This window comes from Chiloscyllium plagiosum, chromosome 9 (assembly GCF_004010195.1).
Source record: "Chiloscyllium plagiosum isolate BGI_BamShark_2017 chromosome 9, ASM401019v2, whole genome shotgun sequence".
In the NCBI taxonomy this organism is placed as follows: Eukaryota; Metazoa; Chordata; class Chondrichthyes; order Orectolobiformes; family Hemiscylliidae; genus Chiloscyllium; species Chiloscyllium plagiosum.
Genome location: NC_057718.1, coordinates 62,701,760 through 62,718,239, shown reverse-complemented (window position 1 = coordinate 62,718,239; position 16,480 = coordinate 62,701,760). Strand labels below are relative to the sequence as shown.

At 41.6% G+C, this 16,480-nt stretch overlaps 1 protein-coding gene across 5 annotated transcripts in view; it reads left to right on the top strand.

Moving 5' to 3' along the window:
• Nucleotides 1-16,480, top strand: part of usp34 (ubiquitin specific peptidase 34) — a 371,687-nt gene that overhangs the window by 340,573 nt on the left and 14,634 nt on the right. For 4 of the 5 annotated variants that reach the window (XM_043696074.1, XM_043696076.1, XM_043696072.1 and 1 more), the window contains 5 exons: nucleotides 2,752-2,878; nucleotides 3,411-3,518; nucleotides 12,626-12,730; nucleotides 12,843-12,967; nucleotides 14,057-14,180. In XM_043696074.1, coding sequence (XP_043552009.1) covers nucleotides 2,752-2,878; nucleotides 3,411-3,518; nucleotides 12,626-12,730; nucleotides 12,843-12,967; nucleotides 14,057-14,180 — 589 coding nt within the window. The remainder of the gene's footprint in view (nucleotides 1-2,751; nucleotides 2,879-3,410; nucleotides 3,519-12,625; nucleotides 12,731-12,842; nucleotides 12,968-14,056; nucleotides 14,181-16,480) is intronic. The other variant, XM_043696075.1, reaches the window with a different exon arrangement.

The following is a 16,480-nucleotide window of genomic DNA, read 5'->3' as shown; positions in this document are numbered from 1 at the left end:
TTGGTTGGTGTGGGTGTCCCAGAGGTGTTCTCTGAAACATTCCGCAAGTAGGCGGCCTGTCTCCCCAATGTAGTGGAGGCCGCAGCGGATGCAGTAAATGATGTATGTGGAGGTGCAGGTGAATTTGTGACGGATATGGAAGGATCCCTTGGGGCCTTGGAGGGAGGTGAGGGGGGAGGTGTGGACGCAAGTTTTGCATTTCTTGCAGTTGCAGGGGAAGGTGCCAGGAGTGGAGGTTGGGTTGGTGGGGGGTGTGGACCTGACGAGGGAGTGGTCTTTCCGGAACGCTGATAGGGGAGGGGAAGGAAATATATCCTTGGTGATGGGGTCTGTTTGGAGGTGGCAGAAATAACGAAGGATGATATGATGTATCTGGAGGTTGGTGGGGTGGTAGGTGAGGACCAGTGGAGTTTCTGTCCTGGTGGCGATTGGAGGTGCGGCGTTCAAGGGTGGAGGAGCGGGAAGTGGAGGAGATGCGGTGGAGAGCATTGTCAACCACATGTGAGGGGAAATTGCAGTCTTTGAAGAAGGAGGCCATCCTCCTCCTCCTATCCTTGACCATGACCCCATCTCCCACCACCAAACCATCATTTCCCAGACCATCCATAACCTCATCACCTCAGGGGATCTCCCATCCACCGCCTCCAACCTCATCATCCCACAACCCTGCACTGTCCATTTCTACCTCCTGCCCAAAATCCACAAACCTTACAGCCCCGGCCGACCCATTGCCTCAGCCTGCTCCTGCCCCTACCGAACTCATCTCTGCATACCTCGACACGATCCTGTCCCCCTTAGTCCAAGAACTCCCCATCTACGTTCGGGACACCACCCTGGCCCTCCACCTCCTCCATGATTTTGCTTCCCCAGCCCCCAACGCCTTATCTTCACCATGGACATCCAGTCCCTGTACCCCTGCATCCCCCATCACGAAGGCCTCAAAGCCCTCCGTTTCTTACTTTCCCGCCAACCCAACCAGTACCCTTCCACTGACACCCCCCTTCGACTGACTGAATTGGTCCTCACTCTGAACAACTTTTCTTTCCAATCCTCCCACTTCCTCCAAACCAAAGGAGTAGCCATGGGCGCCTCTTCGTCGGATATGTGGAGCGGTCCATCTTCCGCAGCTACTCAGGCACCCCCCTCCTCCCACCACCACCTTTTCCTCCGCTACATCGATGACTGTATCGGCTCTACCTTGTGCTCCCACGAGAAGGTTGAACAGTTCATCCACTTTACTAACACCTTCCACCCTGACCTCAAATTTACCTGGACCGTCTCAGACTCCTCGCTCCCCTTCCTAGACCTCTCCATTTCTATCTCAGGCGACCAACTCAACACGGACATTCACTATAAACCGACCAACTCCCACAGCTACCTAGATTACACCTCCTCCCACCCTGCCCCCTATAAAAACGCCATCCCATATTCCCAATTCCATCACATCTGCTCCCAGGAGCACCAATTCCAATACCGAGCAACCCAGATGGCCTCCTTCTTCGAAGACCGCAATTTCCCCTCAGATGTGGTTGACAATGCTCTCCACCGCATCTCCTCCACATCCCGCTTCTCCGCCCTTGAATCCCGGCCCTCCAATCGCCACCAGGACAGAACCCCACTGATCCTCACCTACAACCCCACCAACCTCCAGATATATTGTATCATCCTTCGTCATTTCCACCACCTCCAAACAGACCCCACCACCAAGGATAAATTTCCCTCCCCTCCCCTATCAGCGTTCCGGAAAGACCACTCCCTCCGCGACTCCCTCGTCAGGTCCACACACCCCCCCCCACCAACCCAACCTCCATTCCCGGCACCTTCCCCTGCAACTGCAAGAAATGCAAAACTTGAGCCCACACCTTCCCCCTCACTTCCCTCCAAGGCCCCAATGGATCCTTCCATATCCGTCACAAATTCACCTGCACCTCCACACACACCATTTACTGCATCCGCTGTACTCGATGCGGCCTCCTCTACATTGGGGAGACAGGTTGCCTACTTGCGGAACATTTCAGTGAACACCTCTGGGACACCCGCACCAACCAACCCAACCGCCTTGTGGATGAACACTTTAACTCCCCCTCCCACTCCGCCAAGGACATGCAGGTCCTTGGCCTCCTCCATCGCCAGACCATGGCAACACGACACCTGGAGGAAGTGCGCCTCATCTTCTGCCGAGGAACCCTTCAACCACAAGGGATGAATGCGATTTCTCCAGCTTCCTCATTTCCCCTCCCCCCACCTTTATCTCAGTCCCAACCCTCAGGTTCAGCACCGCTTTCTTGATCTGCAATCTTCTTCCCGACCTCTCCTCCCCTACCCCCTCTCCGGCCTATCACCCTCACCTTAAACTCCTTCCACCTATTGCATTCCCAACGGCACTCCCCCAAGTACCTCCTCCCTACCTTTTATCTTAGCCTGCTTGGCACACCCTCCTCATTCCTGAAGCAGCACTCATGTTGGAAACGTCGATTCTCCTGCTCCTTGGATGCTGCCTGACCTGCTGTGCTTTTCCAGCAACTCATTTTTCATGCTAAATAGTGTTCAGAGATGAGTAGGTTAGGTGCATTAGTCAGGGGAAATGTAGAGTAATAGGTTAGGGGAATAAGTCTGGATGAGATACTCTTCAGAGAGTCTGTGTGGACTTGTTGCCTGTTTCCATGCTGTAAGGGTTCTATGATTCTACAATAATTATTTTTGCTTCAAGAAATCAAAACATATGTTTCTAATTTTCTTTTAATTTTTTAGTCTTTTAATACTTTGCACATGATGTACCATGAGGCTACAGCTTGCCATGTGACTGGGGACTTGGTGGAGCTTCTCTCTATTTTCTTATCTGTTCTGAAATCTACACGTCCATATTTGCAGCGGAAAGGTCTGTTGACTTTTGGTGTTTTTTATTCAACTAATTTTGATTTTTTTGTTTGTGGAAGAGTTCCTTAACTGTCTTAGAAGGTTCTCTAATGTAAGTGTAATGTTTTTAATGGATTATTTTAAATGCATTCTATCATCCCCTTCATATGTGAGGGTTGGAAATGCCAAGAACGAAATTTACTATTGGTATTTGACAACCGTTTTTTTAAAAATAGTATTTGGAGTGTGGAGACTTTTAACAAAATTTTAAATTTCACCTTTTGACATTGCAGCTAACATAAGATGTCCATATTAGCACAATAGAATATTGTTTCCTACTAGGACACGCAACTCAATCTTTTTTTATTTTGTATCTTTATACTCATTATCATTGTTTTGTTTTCGTGTTTTGTGTTTTAATATATTTCTTGAATACTTTGTCCTCCTCCTTATGTTGTATGGTACTAATTTTGTTTCCAACAAAATAATGTCTCGTTTTAGAAAAAATTTGCAACTTTCAATTTCACATTTTTTTTTTAAATTTATATTTACAGATGTTAAGCAAGCCTTGATCCAGTGGCAGGAAAGAATCGAATTTGCTCACAAGCTTCTCACATTATTGAATTCCTATAGTCCGCCAGAACTTCGAAATGCCTGTATAGGTAATAATACCATGAGATTAAATTTCAGCAACTAAATACATTTACATTGAATCCAGATAAACTATAGATTCCAACGTTAATATTATGCTGTGTTCAATTGACAAGTTGCTGCAGGGGCTGTTGTTAATGTCAACGTTTACTAGCAAAAACTGACTAGGTCAGCATGGACGATTTGGACCGAAGGGTCTCTTTCCATGCTGTACATCTCTATGATCCCATAAACATCTCTTCTTGAATGGTTAGAGAATCCTGCACGAAATGTCTGGCCATTTTCACCAAAGTATTTGCTCAGTAGTAAATAACATTTATCACTCAGCAATGCAAGTCTATTGGTTGCTACAGGAATTTCTTTTATGTGTTCACAAAATGTGATCAGCACCAGCTAGGTCAGCACTTATTGCATGTTCCTAATTGCCATTGAGAAGGTGGGGGTTAGCTGCTTTCTTGAACCATTGCTGTCCATATAGTGTAGGAAGTAAGATCCAGTGTTTTCACTCAGCCACAGTGAAAGAATAGCAGAATTAGTTCCAAGTTAGGATGGTGTGTGTGGAACTTGTGGGTGGTAGTGTCCCCATGCATCTACTGCCCTTATCCTTCTAGATGTTAGAGGGTTTGGAAAGAACCCTGGCTAATTGCTGCAATGTAGCCTATGAATGCTGCATACTGCTGCCTCTGTACGTCAGTGGTAGAGGGAGTAAATAAGGTGGTGAACAGTGTGCCAATGAAGCAGGCTGCTTTGCCCCAAGTGGAATCAAGATTCTTGAATGTTGTTGGAGCTGCACTTATCCAAGAAAGTATTCTGTCACATTTATGACATGTACTTTGTTGATTGTGGGTCAGGAGATGAGTTATTTATCACAGAACTTACAGCCCTGACCTGCTGTTACCATCATAATATTTATATTTATATTGGTTTCTGGCCAGCATATTGCTAGTGGGGGATTCAACAATGGTAATACAATTGAGTGTCTTGGGGAAATAGTTATTGGAGATTATTGTTTCCTGATACTTCTTTTCTTTTACTCATTCCTGAGATGGGGTATCGCTGGTTAGGCTAACATTTAATGCCTATCCCAAATTACCCTAGACAAAGTGGTGGTGAGCTTCCTCCATGAACTGCTATAGCCCTTGGGGTGTAGGTTTAACCATGATGCTGCTATGGAGTTCCAGGATTTTGACGCAGCAACAGTGAAGGAATGGTGATATAGTTCCAAGTTAAAACAGTGTGTGGCTTGAAAGGGAGCTTGCAGGTGGTGGTGTTCCATTTGCTGCATTTATCCTTTTGAGTGGTAGATGCTGTGAATTTGGAAGATACCATCAAAGGAGGCTTAGAAGTTTGCGACAGTACATCTTGTAGATGGGATGCCAATCAACTCAAATGTTTTGTGCTGGGTAATATCAAGCCGCAGTCTTGAGTATTTGTTTGCAGTGTTGGTCTGTGCCTTGAAGAAGGTGGACAGGTACTAGGGAGTTGGGAAGTGAGTTTCACATGTTAGAATTAGCGAGTTTTGAGAAGACTTGTAACTAAGGTTGAGGTTCTGGATGTAAGCCTGTTCACTGAACTAGAAGGTGGCTCACTGATGATGTTACCAAGTATGGTGACGAAACGTCTGAAAATAACCCTTCTAGCTCAGTGAGCAAACATATATCCAGGACATGTTAGAATTCCTAGCCTCTAAGTTTGGGAGAGTTTAGAAGGTGCTGGCAAGTGAAATTGAAACTGGGTGAGATGCTGCTGAAGGAAGTGGCATACATGTTATTTACTTCTCATTAGCCTAAGCCGCCTTGTTGTCCAGTTCTTGCTGCATATGGACTGAATGGATCATAGAATTGTAAATAGTGCTGAACAGTGTATAGTTATTAGTGAACATCCTCACTCTTATGATGGAGGAAGTGTCATTGATGAAACAACTGAAGATGGTTGGATCTGGTAAACTACCCTGAGGAACTGTTACGTCAATGTTACAAGACTAAAACGATTGACCTCCAACAGCATGTAATCAAGAACAAGAGTAGTTCACTTGGCCTCTAAGCCTGCTCTGCCATTCAACAAGATTATGGCTGATCTGGTTTTAATCCCAAATCTACCTTCCTGTGTACTTCTGATGATTGTTCATACCCTTTGCATCCAAGAATCGATCTTCCTCTGCCTTAAAAATATTTAAAGATTCTGCATCACTGCCTTTTGAAGAAGGGAATACCAAACCCACAGGAACCTTACGAGAGAAAGAAATAATTGTTATCCATCTCTTAAATGGGTGACTCCTTAATTTTGTAGTTCTGTATCCTCTCACAGGAGGAAACACCCTTTCCATGTCTATCCAGTCAAGTCCTCTCAGGATCTTATATTTCGGTTAAGTGACCTCTGACTCTTCTAAACACCAGAGAATACAGGCCTTGTCTGACTTGCCTTCCTCATAAAGCAATCTGCTCATTCCAAGTATTAGTTTAGAAAAGCTTCTCTGAACTGCTCCCAATACATTAACATTCTTCTGGATGTACAATGACCAATACTGTACACATAGGTACTTCAGAGGCAGCCTCACCAAAACTGAAGCCTAATCTCCCCACCCGTGGATTCAATTCCCCTCACAGTAAAGCATAACATTCTGTTGGCTTTCCTGATTACTTGCTGTACCTGCCCACTAACCTGCAATTTATTCAGTAACGTACATAGATCTCTCTGCATCTGAGTTTTCAACCTCTCACCATTTGGATAATATGCTTTTTATTCTTTCTGCCAAAATGGACAGCTTCTCACATTGTACTCTGTTTGTCTGAACTTTGCCCACTCACTTAACCTACTTGCATCCTTTTGTGGAATCTCGTTATATTATTTTTCATAACTCTTTCCTACCTATATTTGTATTGTCAGCAAATTTAACTGCCATACCTTTGGCGCTTCATCCAAATTATTTGTATAAATTGTAAAGAGTTAAGGCCCCAGCATCAACTGCTATGGCACGCCACTCATGACATCCTGCTTGCCTGAAAAGGTTTTATTCCTATTTTCTGTTATTTAACCTACCTTCTATCCATGCCAGCATGTTACCCACTATGAGCTTTTATTTTATACAATAACCTTTATGGCCTCTTATCAAATAGCCAGAGTCATTTTCCTTTGTGCTAGATATGATTCTGACTAGAGCAGAGCTTTTGCTCCAATTTTAATTGACTTTGGTTTTACTAGGGTTCCTTGATGTCAAATTTGTATTAATTGTCGTTTGATGTCGAGGACAGTCACTCTCACCTCAACTTTGGAGTTTACCACTTTTGTGCATGTTTAGGCCAAGGCTGTAATGAAGTCAAGATATGAATGGTCTTGAGTCCAAACTGAGCATCAGTGAGCATTTTATTGCAGAATGTGTGCTGCTTAAGAATATTGTTGATGTTGACAGCCACTTTCAGCACTCTGCTGCTGCTTGACAGTAGACTGATGGAATAGTAATAAGCAAGAATGGATTTACCCTGCATTTTGTGGCCAAAAGTGAGAGACAAGAGTTCAGATGTTTTCTGAAATTGTAGGTAAACACTCTATGCTCACTGAGAGGAATTTATCTTTATTTATGTTACTGGCTTTAACCTGGAGGCAACAACAGTGATAAATTTGTAAATTCTTTATGCTGTCCTAGGAATCTATAATTGTTTTAAGCTTGTAAAATAAAGAATTTTAAGAGTCTGTATTAAGCGAAGGATAATCTGATAATGTCCTAACAGGTAATGTTTACTGCAAACTACCTTTTTTAACTGAAAAGATTGATTGGAGATATTTGAGAGAGTATAATGTCCTTATGTTCATTGGTATGGCAGAAAATTGAGTATTATCCTTACAGGATTGATACAGTCACTAATGTTGGCAAGTGAGATGAAGTTCTCTCCAGACAGGTTTGCTGAATAAAAACATATTCATTGGGATCATTGAAAATTGTTACCTCTTTCTTTGTACCAGCTTAATTTAAAATGTGGCTTCGTTACTGAACAAAAGCTTTCTTAACTGAACAGAACATAACCTCAACCAAATTTGGAATTAGAGTTAGTTGTTCAGTGGCTCAAGAGCACTTTACTCAACAAAACCTGCATCTCCTGGAAAAGAAAACTGAAGAGTTAAATTGGGAAGTTGGGCTCAAAATTAAGAATGATGTTGGGTGCTTCGTTGTTATGTTTTTTTTTCCCAAGGCTTGAACATCTTTAAAAAAGAAAGGCAGAGTTAGGTGAAAATGGTAGTGAGAAGCTAAAAATTGAATTGTGAGGTTCGAGTCAATTTCAAACAATCTGACGATTTGCTGTCTCGCTCTCAGTAAGAACAAAGGAAATTGCCAAATCAAGAAAGTAAGAAACACTATGATAGGGGATTTCTTCTTGGATTCCAATCTATAGCTGTCTATTTTCAGAAGACAGGAGGTCTATCAGCAGTAGCCCTTTTCTTGATAAAGTTAACCAGACAAAATAAATTGTAAAACCTTTGGGCCCATTACAAATAGGATCCCAGGACCTGTACTGCACAATCCAGTGGTGATTTTAAAAAACAGCATGGAGTACAAGAGTAAGGTTACTGGTCTGTACAGACTATGACTAATGTTCCAAGAAAAGTTTGAAATTGGAAACCAATGCACATTTCAGTGTGGTTTAATGCTGCTGCAACTTACACTAAAAATTATAGCATGTTGCAACTCAAAATAATGTGATTGAGATCAACATATCAAGAGTTTTCAAAGAGCAAAGGATGGTATCTGCAATATCTTAAAGCCAGGTAAACGTGTATTGGGTTTTATAAGATTGTAAAATGGCTCAGAATATTTGAAGTCTGTTTTGGAAATATAATGCCTTATGTTTGTAGCCAGTGGAACATGTTGTACCTTATTTGATAAATTGTTTGGGATGTTAAGACCTTAGTGTTTTTCAAGAGTTGTAAAGTGAAATTTACTGCATGATAACTTTTTGTTTTTTGTGGAAGGGATGTGATAGTGTTGGGGAATATGGTGACCTACGATTCAAAAGCAGTAATTGCATTAGTTATTAAGGGATCACTTTAAATTTTCTTGGATGGTCAGAAACTCCGGACCCTTGATCTGGAACTTGTGCAAATAGGAAGGAGCTTGAGACAGATGTTATTTGAACAGATACAAAGGAGAGCTGCAGGAAGGAGAGCTGGAGGGTGTAGACAATCGAGCAAAGAGTTATAACAGCTCTTTGAGACTTTGTGTAAGCATGCTTAAAAGGTTTAAAACCTGGAAAGCTGTGCAAGTTGTTTGGAGTTGCTGAAGATGTACATGATTTTAACCAGAAGTGGCCAGACCTTTAACTGAGATTAACTGTTATTGTTTGGTCAGTCAGAAGTGTGTCAAGAATTGTGACTTGAGGGAGAGGAGTTCTTAGAAGTGTGCCTTGGTGTTGATTGTATCTAAAAAAAAAACCTTGGGGTTAAAGCTATTGTAAGATAGGACTCCTGACCCACCCTGCATGAATAAAGAATATCATATTGTGGAACTGTGAATCTAGATATTTGCATACGTACTGAAGGCAAGTGTTTTTGGCTTTGTATAATGTTTCTTTGTTTTCTGAACAGTCAAGCCAGCAACGTAAAACTTTTGTATTTGAAGCATCATCCTGTTAATTCATACGTAATTTGTGTTGGTTTTGATACATGTAAAAGTTAAAACTATGAAAAGCAGAATATTGGACAGAATCGTCTGCTCTCTCTGGTGACAAGCTTGAAGGTGGGAAGGTCATTTCATTAGGCAGGTCAATGACATGACTTATGCCTGTCCACCAAAATTAAGTTCTGTTTGGAAAGCCCATGGTCAACTTTCCTGCACCACTTCGAATTGAGACCATCAAGTAGCCCCTTGAGGATTACTTAAGACCTTCATCCTGTCACCATTGAGACTAACCCAGCTGCTTGTCACCACAATGGGGAAGCATGGGAGGTGTTGCGGTGATAATGATGTGGATGTCTTGATCCTAGTGCCTGATTGAGGGACTAGACATTGAAAATGGGAGATCCAATGAAAGCCACCCCTTCCTCTCGTTTCCCTGTGACCCCCACCCCACAAAATCACCTGCTCAAATTATCTGAAGCACTTTGTGATCCTGAGACTGTAGTGGATGTCTTTGGCAACAACCACAACCTGCTCAGTGGTGTAGCTGAGTGAGAGTTGCCAGTCACTGGTTAGGAGTTCTTGATGTCAGGTGAACACCCACCAGTGGCCTGGCTCTTGCCTGATTGCTATCTGATTCAGTAGCAGAGATTTCTGATGCCAGATTAAGATCTCTTAATATTGGTAATTTCTTCATTTGAGGGCCACTTGATAAATTTGGTTATTTTGGGGATCAATAACAGTTTGTGAAAAGCAATGTTCCAAATCCGAGTGTTTACAAATTATATGTGAATGCTTCCTGTCATTGTATTAAGGTGATTTAGGATCTCCATATGGTTGACCAGTAGGGATTTTCATGGATAAAGGGGTCTGTTCAGATGACAGCTGGTGACTTAATGGAGTTCTGCGAGAGTCTATGTTGGGACCACAACTACTCGTATTATACATTAATGATTTGGGCAAAGGAACTGTGAGGGGATTCTTGTTACGTTTGCAAATGACATAAAGATAGGTGGAGGGACAGATAGTGCTGAGGAAGTGGGAAGCCTGCAGAAGGATTTGGACAGGCTAGGAAAGTAGTCAAAGAAATGACTAATGCAATACACTGGGAAATATGGAGTTACGCACTTTGGTAGGGAGAATAGATGGGTAGACTTATTTTCTAAATGGAGAAAAGCTTTGGAAATCTGAAGCACAAAGGGACTTGGGAGTCCTCATTCAGAATTCTCTTAAGGTTAACATGCAAGTTCATTTCACAGGAAGGCAAATGGAATGTTAGCACTTTTTTGAGAAGACTAGAATGCCAGAGCAGGGATGTACTGCTGAGGCTGTGCAAAAGCGCTGGTCAGAATGCATTTGGAATATTGTGAACAGTTTTGGGCCCCATGTCGAAGGAAGGATTTGCTGGCATTTGAGGAGGTTTAGAGGAGTTTTACAAGAATGAGGTTTTTGTCGAATGAGGAGTGGTTGAGGACTATGTATCGATATCTGATGGAGTTTAGAAGAATGAGGAGGATCTGATTGAAACTTAGAATACTGAGAGACCTGGACAGAGTGGACATGGAGAAGATGCTTCCACTAGTAGGAGAGACTAAGATTTGAGGATGGAGCTGAGGAGGAATTTCTTCAGCCGGAGGGTGGTCACTCTGTGGAACTCATAGTTGCAAAAGGCTGTGGAGGCCAAGTCATTAAGTGTATTCAAGACAGAGGTAGGGTCTTGATTGGTAAGGAGATCAAAGATTATGGGGTGAAGGTAGGTGAATGGGGTTGTGAAACATATCAGACATGATCGAATGGTAGACCACACTCGCATCAGGTTAAATGGCCTGATTCTGCTACTATGTCTTATAGTGTTGTGCTCTCATCCAAATTTTTTTCCCAATTTTCGATGGTCCAGACAAAAACAGAAAAAAAGAAAATCTGTAATGTGTGATGAGGTTGCATTACTAGTTACTGGTAGAATAACACATGGAGAAAGTGAGGACTGCAGATGCTGGAGATCAGAGCTGAAAAATATGTTGCTGGAAAAGCACAGCAGGTCAGGCAGCATTCAAGGAGCAGGAGAATCGACGTTTCGGGCATAAGCCCTTCTTCAGGAATGAGGAGGGTGTGCCAAGCAGGCTAAGATAAAAGGTAGGGAGGAGGGACTTGGGGAGGGGCGTTGGAAATGTGATAGGTGGAAGGAGGTTAAGGTGAGGGTGATAGGCCGGAGAGGGGGTGGGGGCAGAGAGGTCGGGAAGAAGATTGCATGTCAAGAAGGCGGTGCTGAGTCCGAGGGTTGGGACTGAGATAAGTTGAGGGGAGGGGAAATGAGGAAGCTGGAGAAATCTGCATTCATCCCTTGTGGTTGGAGGGTTCCTCGGCAGAAGATGATGCGCTCTTCCTCCAGGTGTCGTGTTGCCATGGTCTGGCGATGGAGGAGGCCAAGGACCTGCATGTCCTTGGCGGAGTGGGAGGGGGAGTTAAAGTGTTCATCCACAGGGCGGTTGGGTTGGTTGGTGCGGGTGTCCCAGAGGTGTTCTCTGAAACGTTCCGCAAGTAGGCAGCCTCTCTCCCCAATGTAGAGGAGGCCACATTGGGTGCAGCAGATGCAGTAAATGGTGTGTGTGGAGGTGCAGGTGAATTTGTGACAGATATGGAAGGATCCCTTGGTGCCTTGGAGGGAAGTGAGGGGGGAGGTGTGGGCGCAAGTTTAACACATGGACTTGTACCCACAATTCACAAACCATTGATTTCCAGCTGTCAAGTAATTTGTTAACAGAATATGAATTACTTTCTTTATTTCAAAGTGAAATTAAAGTGGAGTCCATGTGGGTTTTATTCACTCACCTCTAATTAGAAGACCTCAGCACCAGCATTCAAATTGAGAAATGGAATTGTGTTTCACATTACTATTAACCTATAGCTGTAGCAGAACAAAATATAAACTTATAAATGATATTTTTCTATTTTCATTAATATACTTTAAATTCCAAGGTACATTGAATTGTCTTATTACTTTTATGCTATGTCAGATTTTCTGCCCGTCTTTGAAAGATTTACTTGTATGTTTGTACTGACCCCAATGTTGTTAGAAAACTGAACGTAAGTCTTTGAAACACACTTGAGATTTGTGACGAATATGAGAGAGGGACGAATATGAGAGAGGGAATTTGCACTTGATTTATATGCTCACAATTTTAGTCTAGTAGTTGGAATCAAAGTCACTTTTTGTTAAATCTGTATTGTACGCTTTTTTAAAAATTTCAGGAACCGTTTGGAGAAAATTACTACTTTATGGCCAGCACAATCACCAAAAGAAAAGAAATTGTATCAAAGTACAATTCAAGCAAGTGTTTTAGAAAATAATATTGGCATCGTAAAAAAACTATGCCTACATTACTGCACACTTTGAAATAACTCAATAAATTGATAATTTTTAAAAAGAGTCCACCGTGGGACTTGCCAAAAATACTGACTAGGAAACGTTTCTTTTTATGTACGTAAAATAAATTTGTCATTGCTTTCTAGATGTTTTAAAAGAACTTGTCCTCCTAAGTCCTCATGATTTCCTTCATACTTTGGTGCCATTCCTTCAGCACAATCATTGCACCTGTCACCATAGTAGTATACCAAGTAAGTACAACCTGTTACATAATTAATTGCACGATGATAATAAAAACAAATAAATCTCTACTTGCTTTGGAAGATTCTGTTTCACTCTTCATCTATTAAACTAATTTTACAGTGTCTTTAGGACCTTATTTCCCCTGTCGTGAGAATATAAAGTTAATGGGTGGGAAAAACAATATACGTCCTCCTCGTCCAGAACTCAATATGTGCCTCTTGCCTACAATGGTGGAAACGAGTAAGGTATGTAGATAACTATGGAAGTATTCTATGCAGCACACAGTTTATTATTTTATTTCAGAGGTTAATTGTAATAAAAAATTAATATTTTTTGTGGAGGTAGATTCATTGTGAAATTTCATGGGCTTCTATTTACCAAACAGCTGCTGACATTAGGAGCTCCAAATGCTCCAATAGCAGTGCTTTTAAAAATAAATTACAAATCTGCAGTGCCTCAACTAAGGAAGTAGTATTTGATAGCCACTAGTCTTGCAATCACAATCAGTAATCATATTTTGATTGCAGAGCAGGACATGATCCAAACCCTATTTTATGTATTTTGTTCATGATCCATCTACTTGTTGCCATCAATATCCTAGACAATTCCCTTTGCTTACTACAATCTAAATGTAAATTTGTCTGTCTTTTCTAAGCTTTTCTTGTCATGTAATAAAGACAGTTTTTCCAATCCTAAAAGACTTTGGTTTGTAATTTTTCACCTAGCAAGTTGAGGGGATTTCTGTTTATTAGTTCATGGGATGTAAATGTCACTGACAACGTTGGTATATGTTACCTAACTCTAATTGCCCTTGAGATTTATGATGAGCCACTGCCTTAACCACTACAGTCTATTTTGTGTAGACACACTTTCACTGTTGTCAGGGAGAGTATTTTAGATTTTGACTCAACACCAATACAGATTTTACAAAGCTGGCACCACCTGTTTCTCAGTATCAGTCATTTTAGTCAATTTGTGAAAATTGAGCTTGTGATACTAACCAACATTGATAATGTCTATTGATAAAATCTCACTAGTAAGATTTAATTTATTTTTCAAAAAAGGCAATTTATGCTCCAAAATTGGCTCCAGGTTTCTCTTTGCAAACAAATATTGGCCCAACAAAAGATATTGAAGATGCCCACTGAATTCATTCTAAATTTGTGATTAAATATGCTGTCTGCAAGGCTATATATGTATTTAAATGTTTACAGTATACATTTGTCGTCATTAAACTGTTTGAGGTATGAAGCATTTTGTGTTCAGTAAAATCTAACATGGAAAATTCGCTGAGGCCATGATCTTTTTTTGAATAATTTGATTCTGTTTTGCAGGGAAAAGATGATGTTTATGACCGTGTACTACTGGATTATTTCCTTTCTTACCATCAATTCATCCACCTCTTGTGTCGTGTAGCAGTGAACTGTGAAAAATTTACAGAAACCTTAGTAAAATTAAGTATGTACCAAACTGACCTTTTAATCAGATAACATTAATGCAAGTAGTGATTGTATTGTTGTGTTCTAATCTGATCATTTGTATACCGAGATAGTTTGAAAAATCCAGCATTTTCCCAATAAAGGTTATATTCTTACTAACTAATTAGTAGATTTCCTAGAGAAAGCAACTGCTAGTGGTCCATGTTATCCTGAAGAATGCCTTGACAAAATGTGTTTTAACTAATAATTCTTTGACATCATTTTCAAAGGCTATGTGATGTAATTCATGTGCACCACTAAAAGATTTTCTTTTGTTTATCTTGGATTGTATTGTGATTCAGTAGGCTAAATAATGGGGACTTAAGGGATATGGCCATGGTTAGACAGTGAGGTTTCACTTTGACTTTTGAGAAGTCTTTTGAAGGTCTTGGAAAAAGATAACTGTGTAGGAATATGCCATTTGACTCTTTGAGCGTACTGTGCATTGAAGAACATCATCATTGACCTAATAGTAGCTTCAAATCCATTTTCCTAACTGCCCTCCATAACTTGGACTCCCTAGTAGATTCAGAAATCTGTATAACTTAGCTTTGAATATACAACGTTCAATGTCACACCTCCACTGATCTCTGCGATAGAGAATTCCAAAAATTAATCACTCTGAGAGAAGTTTCCTGTTATCACAATCTTAAATAAGACTATGCTTATTCTGAAATTATACCAATAGTCCAAGATTCACTCAAGAGGGGGAGACATCATTTCCATCCTTTGTTGTCACACCTCCTCAGAATCTTATATTTCATGAAAATCACTTCTGAACGAGTATAGGGCCAACCAACTCAACCTTTCCTCATTGGATAATCCCTTCAACTCGAGAAGCAATTTAGTGAACCTTCTGTGTGTTACCGCCAATGTATCTTTATCCTTTCTTAAATAAGTACATCAAATTTACATACATATTCTAGACGTGGTTTCAACAATGTCCTGTACAGATGTAACAAGACCTCTCCACTTTTATGCTCCATCTTTTTTGAGATTAGATTAGATTAAAATCCCTCCAGTGTGGAAACAGGCCCTTTGTCTCAACAAGTCCACACCGACTCTCCGAAGAGCAACTCACCCAGATCCGTTCCCCTACATTCACCCCTGACAAATGTACCTAACACTATGGGCAATTTAGCATGGCCAATTCACCTAACCTGCACATCTTTAGACTGTGGGAGGAACCGGAGCACCCAGAGGAAGCCCACGCAGATATGGGGAGAATGTGCAAACTCCACACAGACAGTTGCCCGAGGCAGTAATTGCAATAAAGGCCAAATTCTATTTACCTTATCAGTTCATTCTGTCTGCGTGCTAAGTCTTTGTGATTTGAGAATGGCTTCCTGCTGTGCATCAATTAGCCCATTGAGTCTGTATTGTGAAGCAATTTATTCTGAGCCCCTGCCTCTGTCGCCTTGCTCATCCTTCTTTCTCAGGTAATAATCCCATTCATTTTTCAATGTCTCAATTGACTGCACTTTCACCATATTCTTTATTTGCTCATTCAGTGTGGTTGTCAATGACTAGGCCAGTTTTTATTGCCCGTTTCAAATTGCCCTTGAGAAAATAATGGTGAGCTGCAGCTTTGAACTGCTACAGTAAATGGAAATTAAGTATGTACTGTTAGGATGGAAATTCCAGGATTTGGATGGAGCAACAGTGAGAAATGACCATATAGTTCAAAGTCGGGATGGTGGCTGGTTGGGAGGGAAACTTGGAAGTGAGTTTTCCTAAGCTTCTACTGTCCTTGTCCTTCTAAACAGTAGAGGTTGCAGGCTTGGAAGGTGCAGCCAAAGATGCCTTATTGAATTGCTGCTGTGCATCTTGTCAATGATGCATGCTTCTGCCACTGTGAATCACTAGGGCATGGGGTGCCAATTACCTGTAGATAGGTTCCTTTGTCCCGGATGATGTTGAATTTAAAGTCATAGAGCTGTATAACTTGGAAACAGACCCTTCTGTCCGACTCATCCACGCCGACCAGATTTCATAAATAAATCTAGTCCCATTTGCCATGATTTGGCCTATATCTCTCCAAAGCTGAAACTTTATTGCTGGAACAGCACAGCAGGTCAGGCAGCATCTAGGGAACAGAAGATTCGACGTTTCGGGCACATGCCCTTCTTCAGGAATGAGCAGAGAGTGTTCAGCAGGAGAAGATAAAAGGTAGGGAGGAGGGACTTGGAGGAGAGAGGCTCTGCTCAGTCCTGAAGAAGGGCATGTGCCCGAAACGTCGAATCTTCTGTTCCCTAGATGCTGCCTGACCTGCTGTGCTGT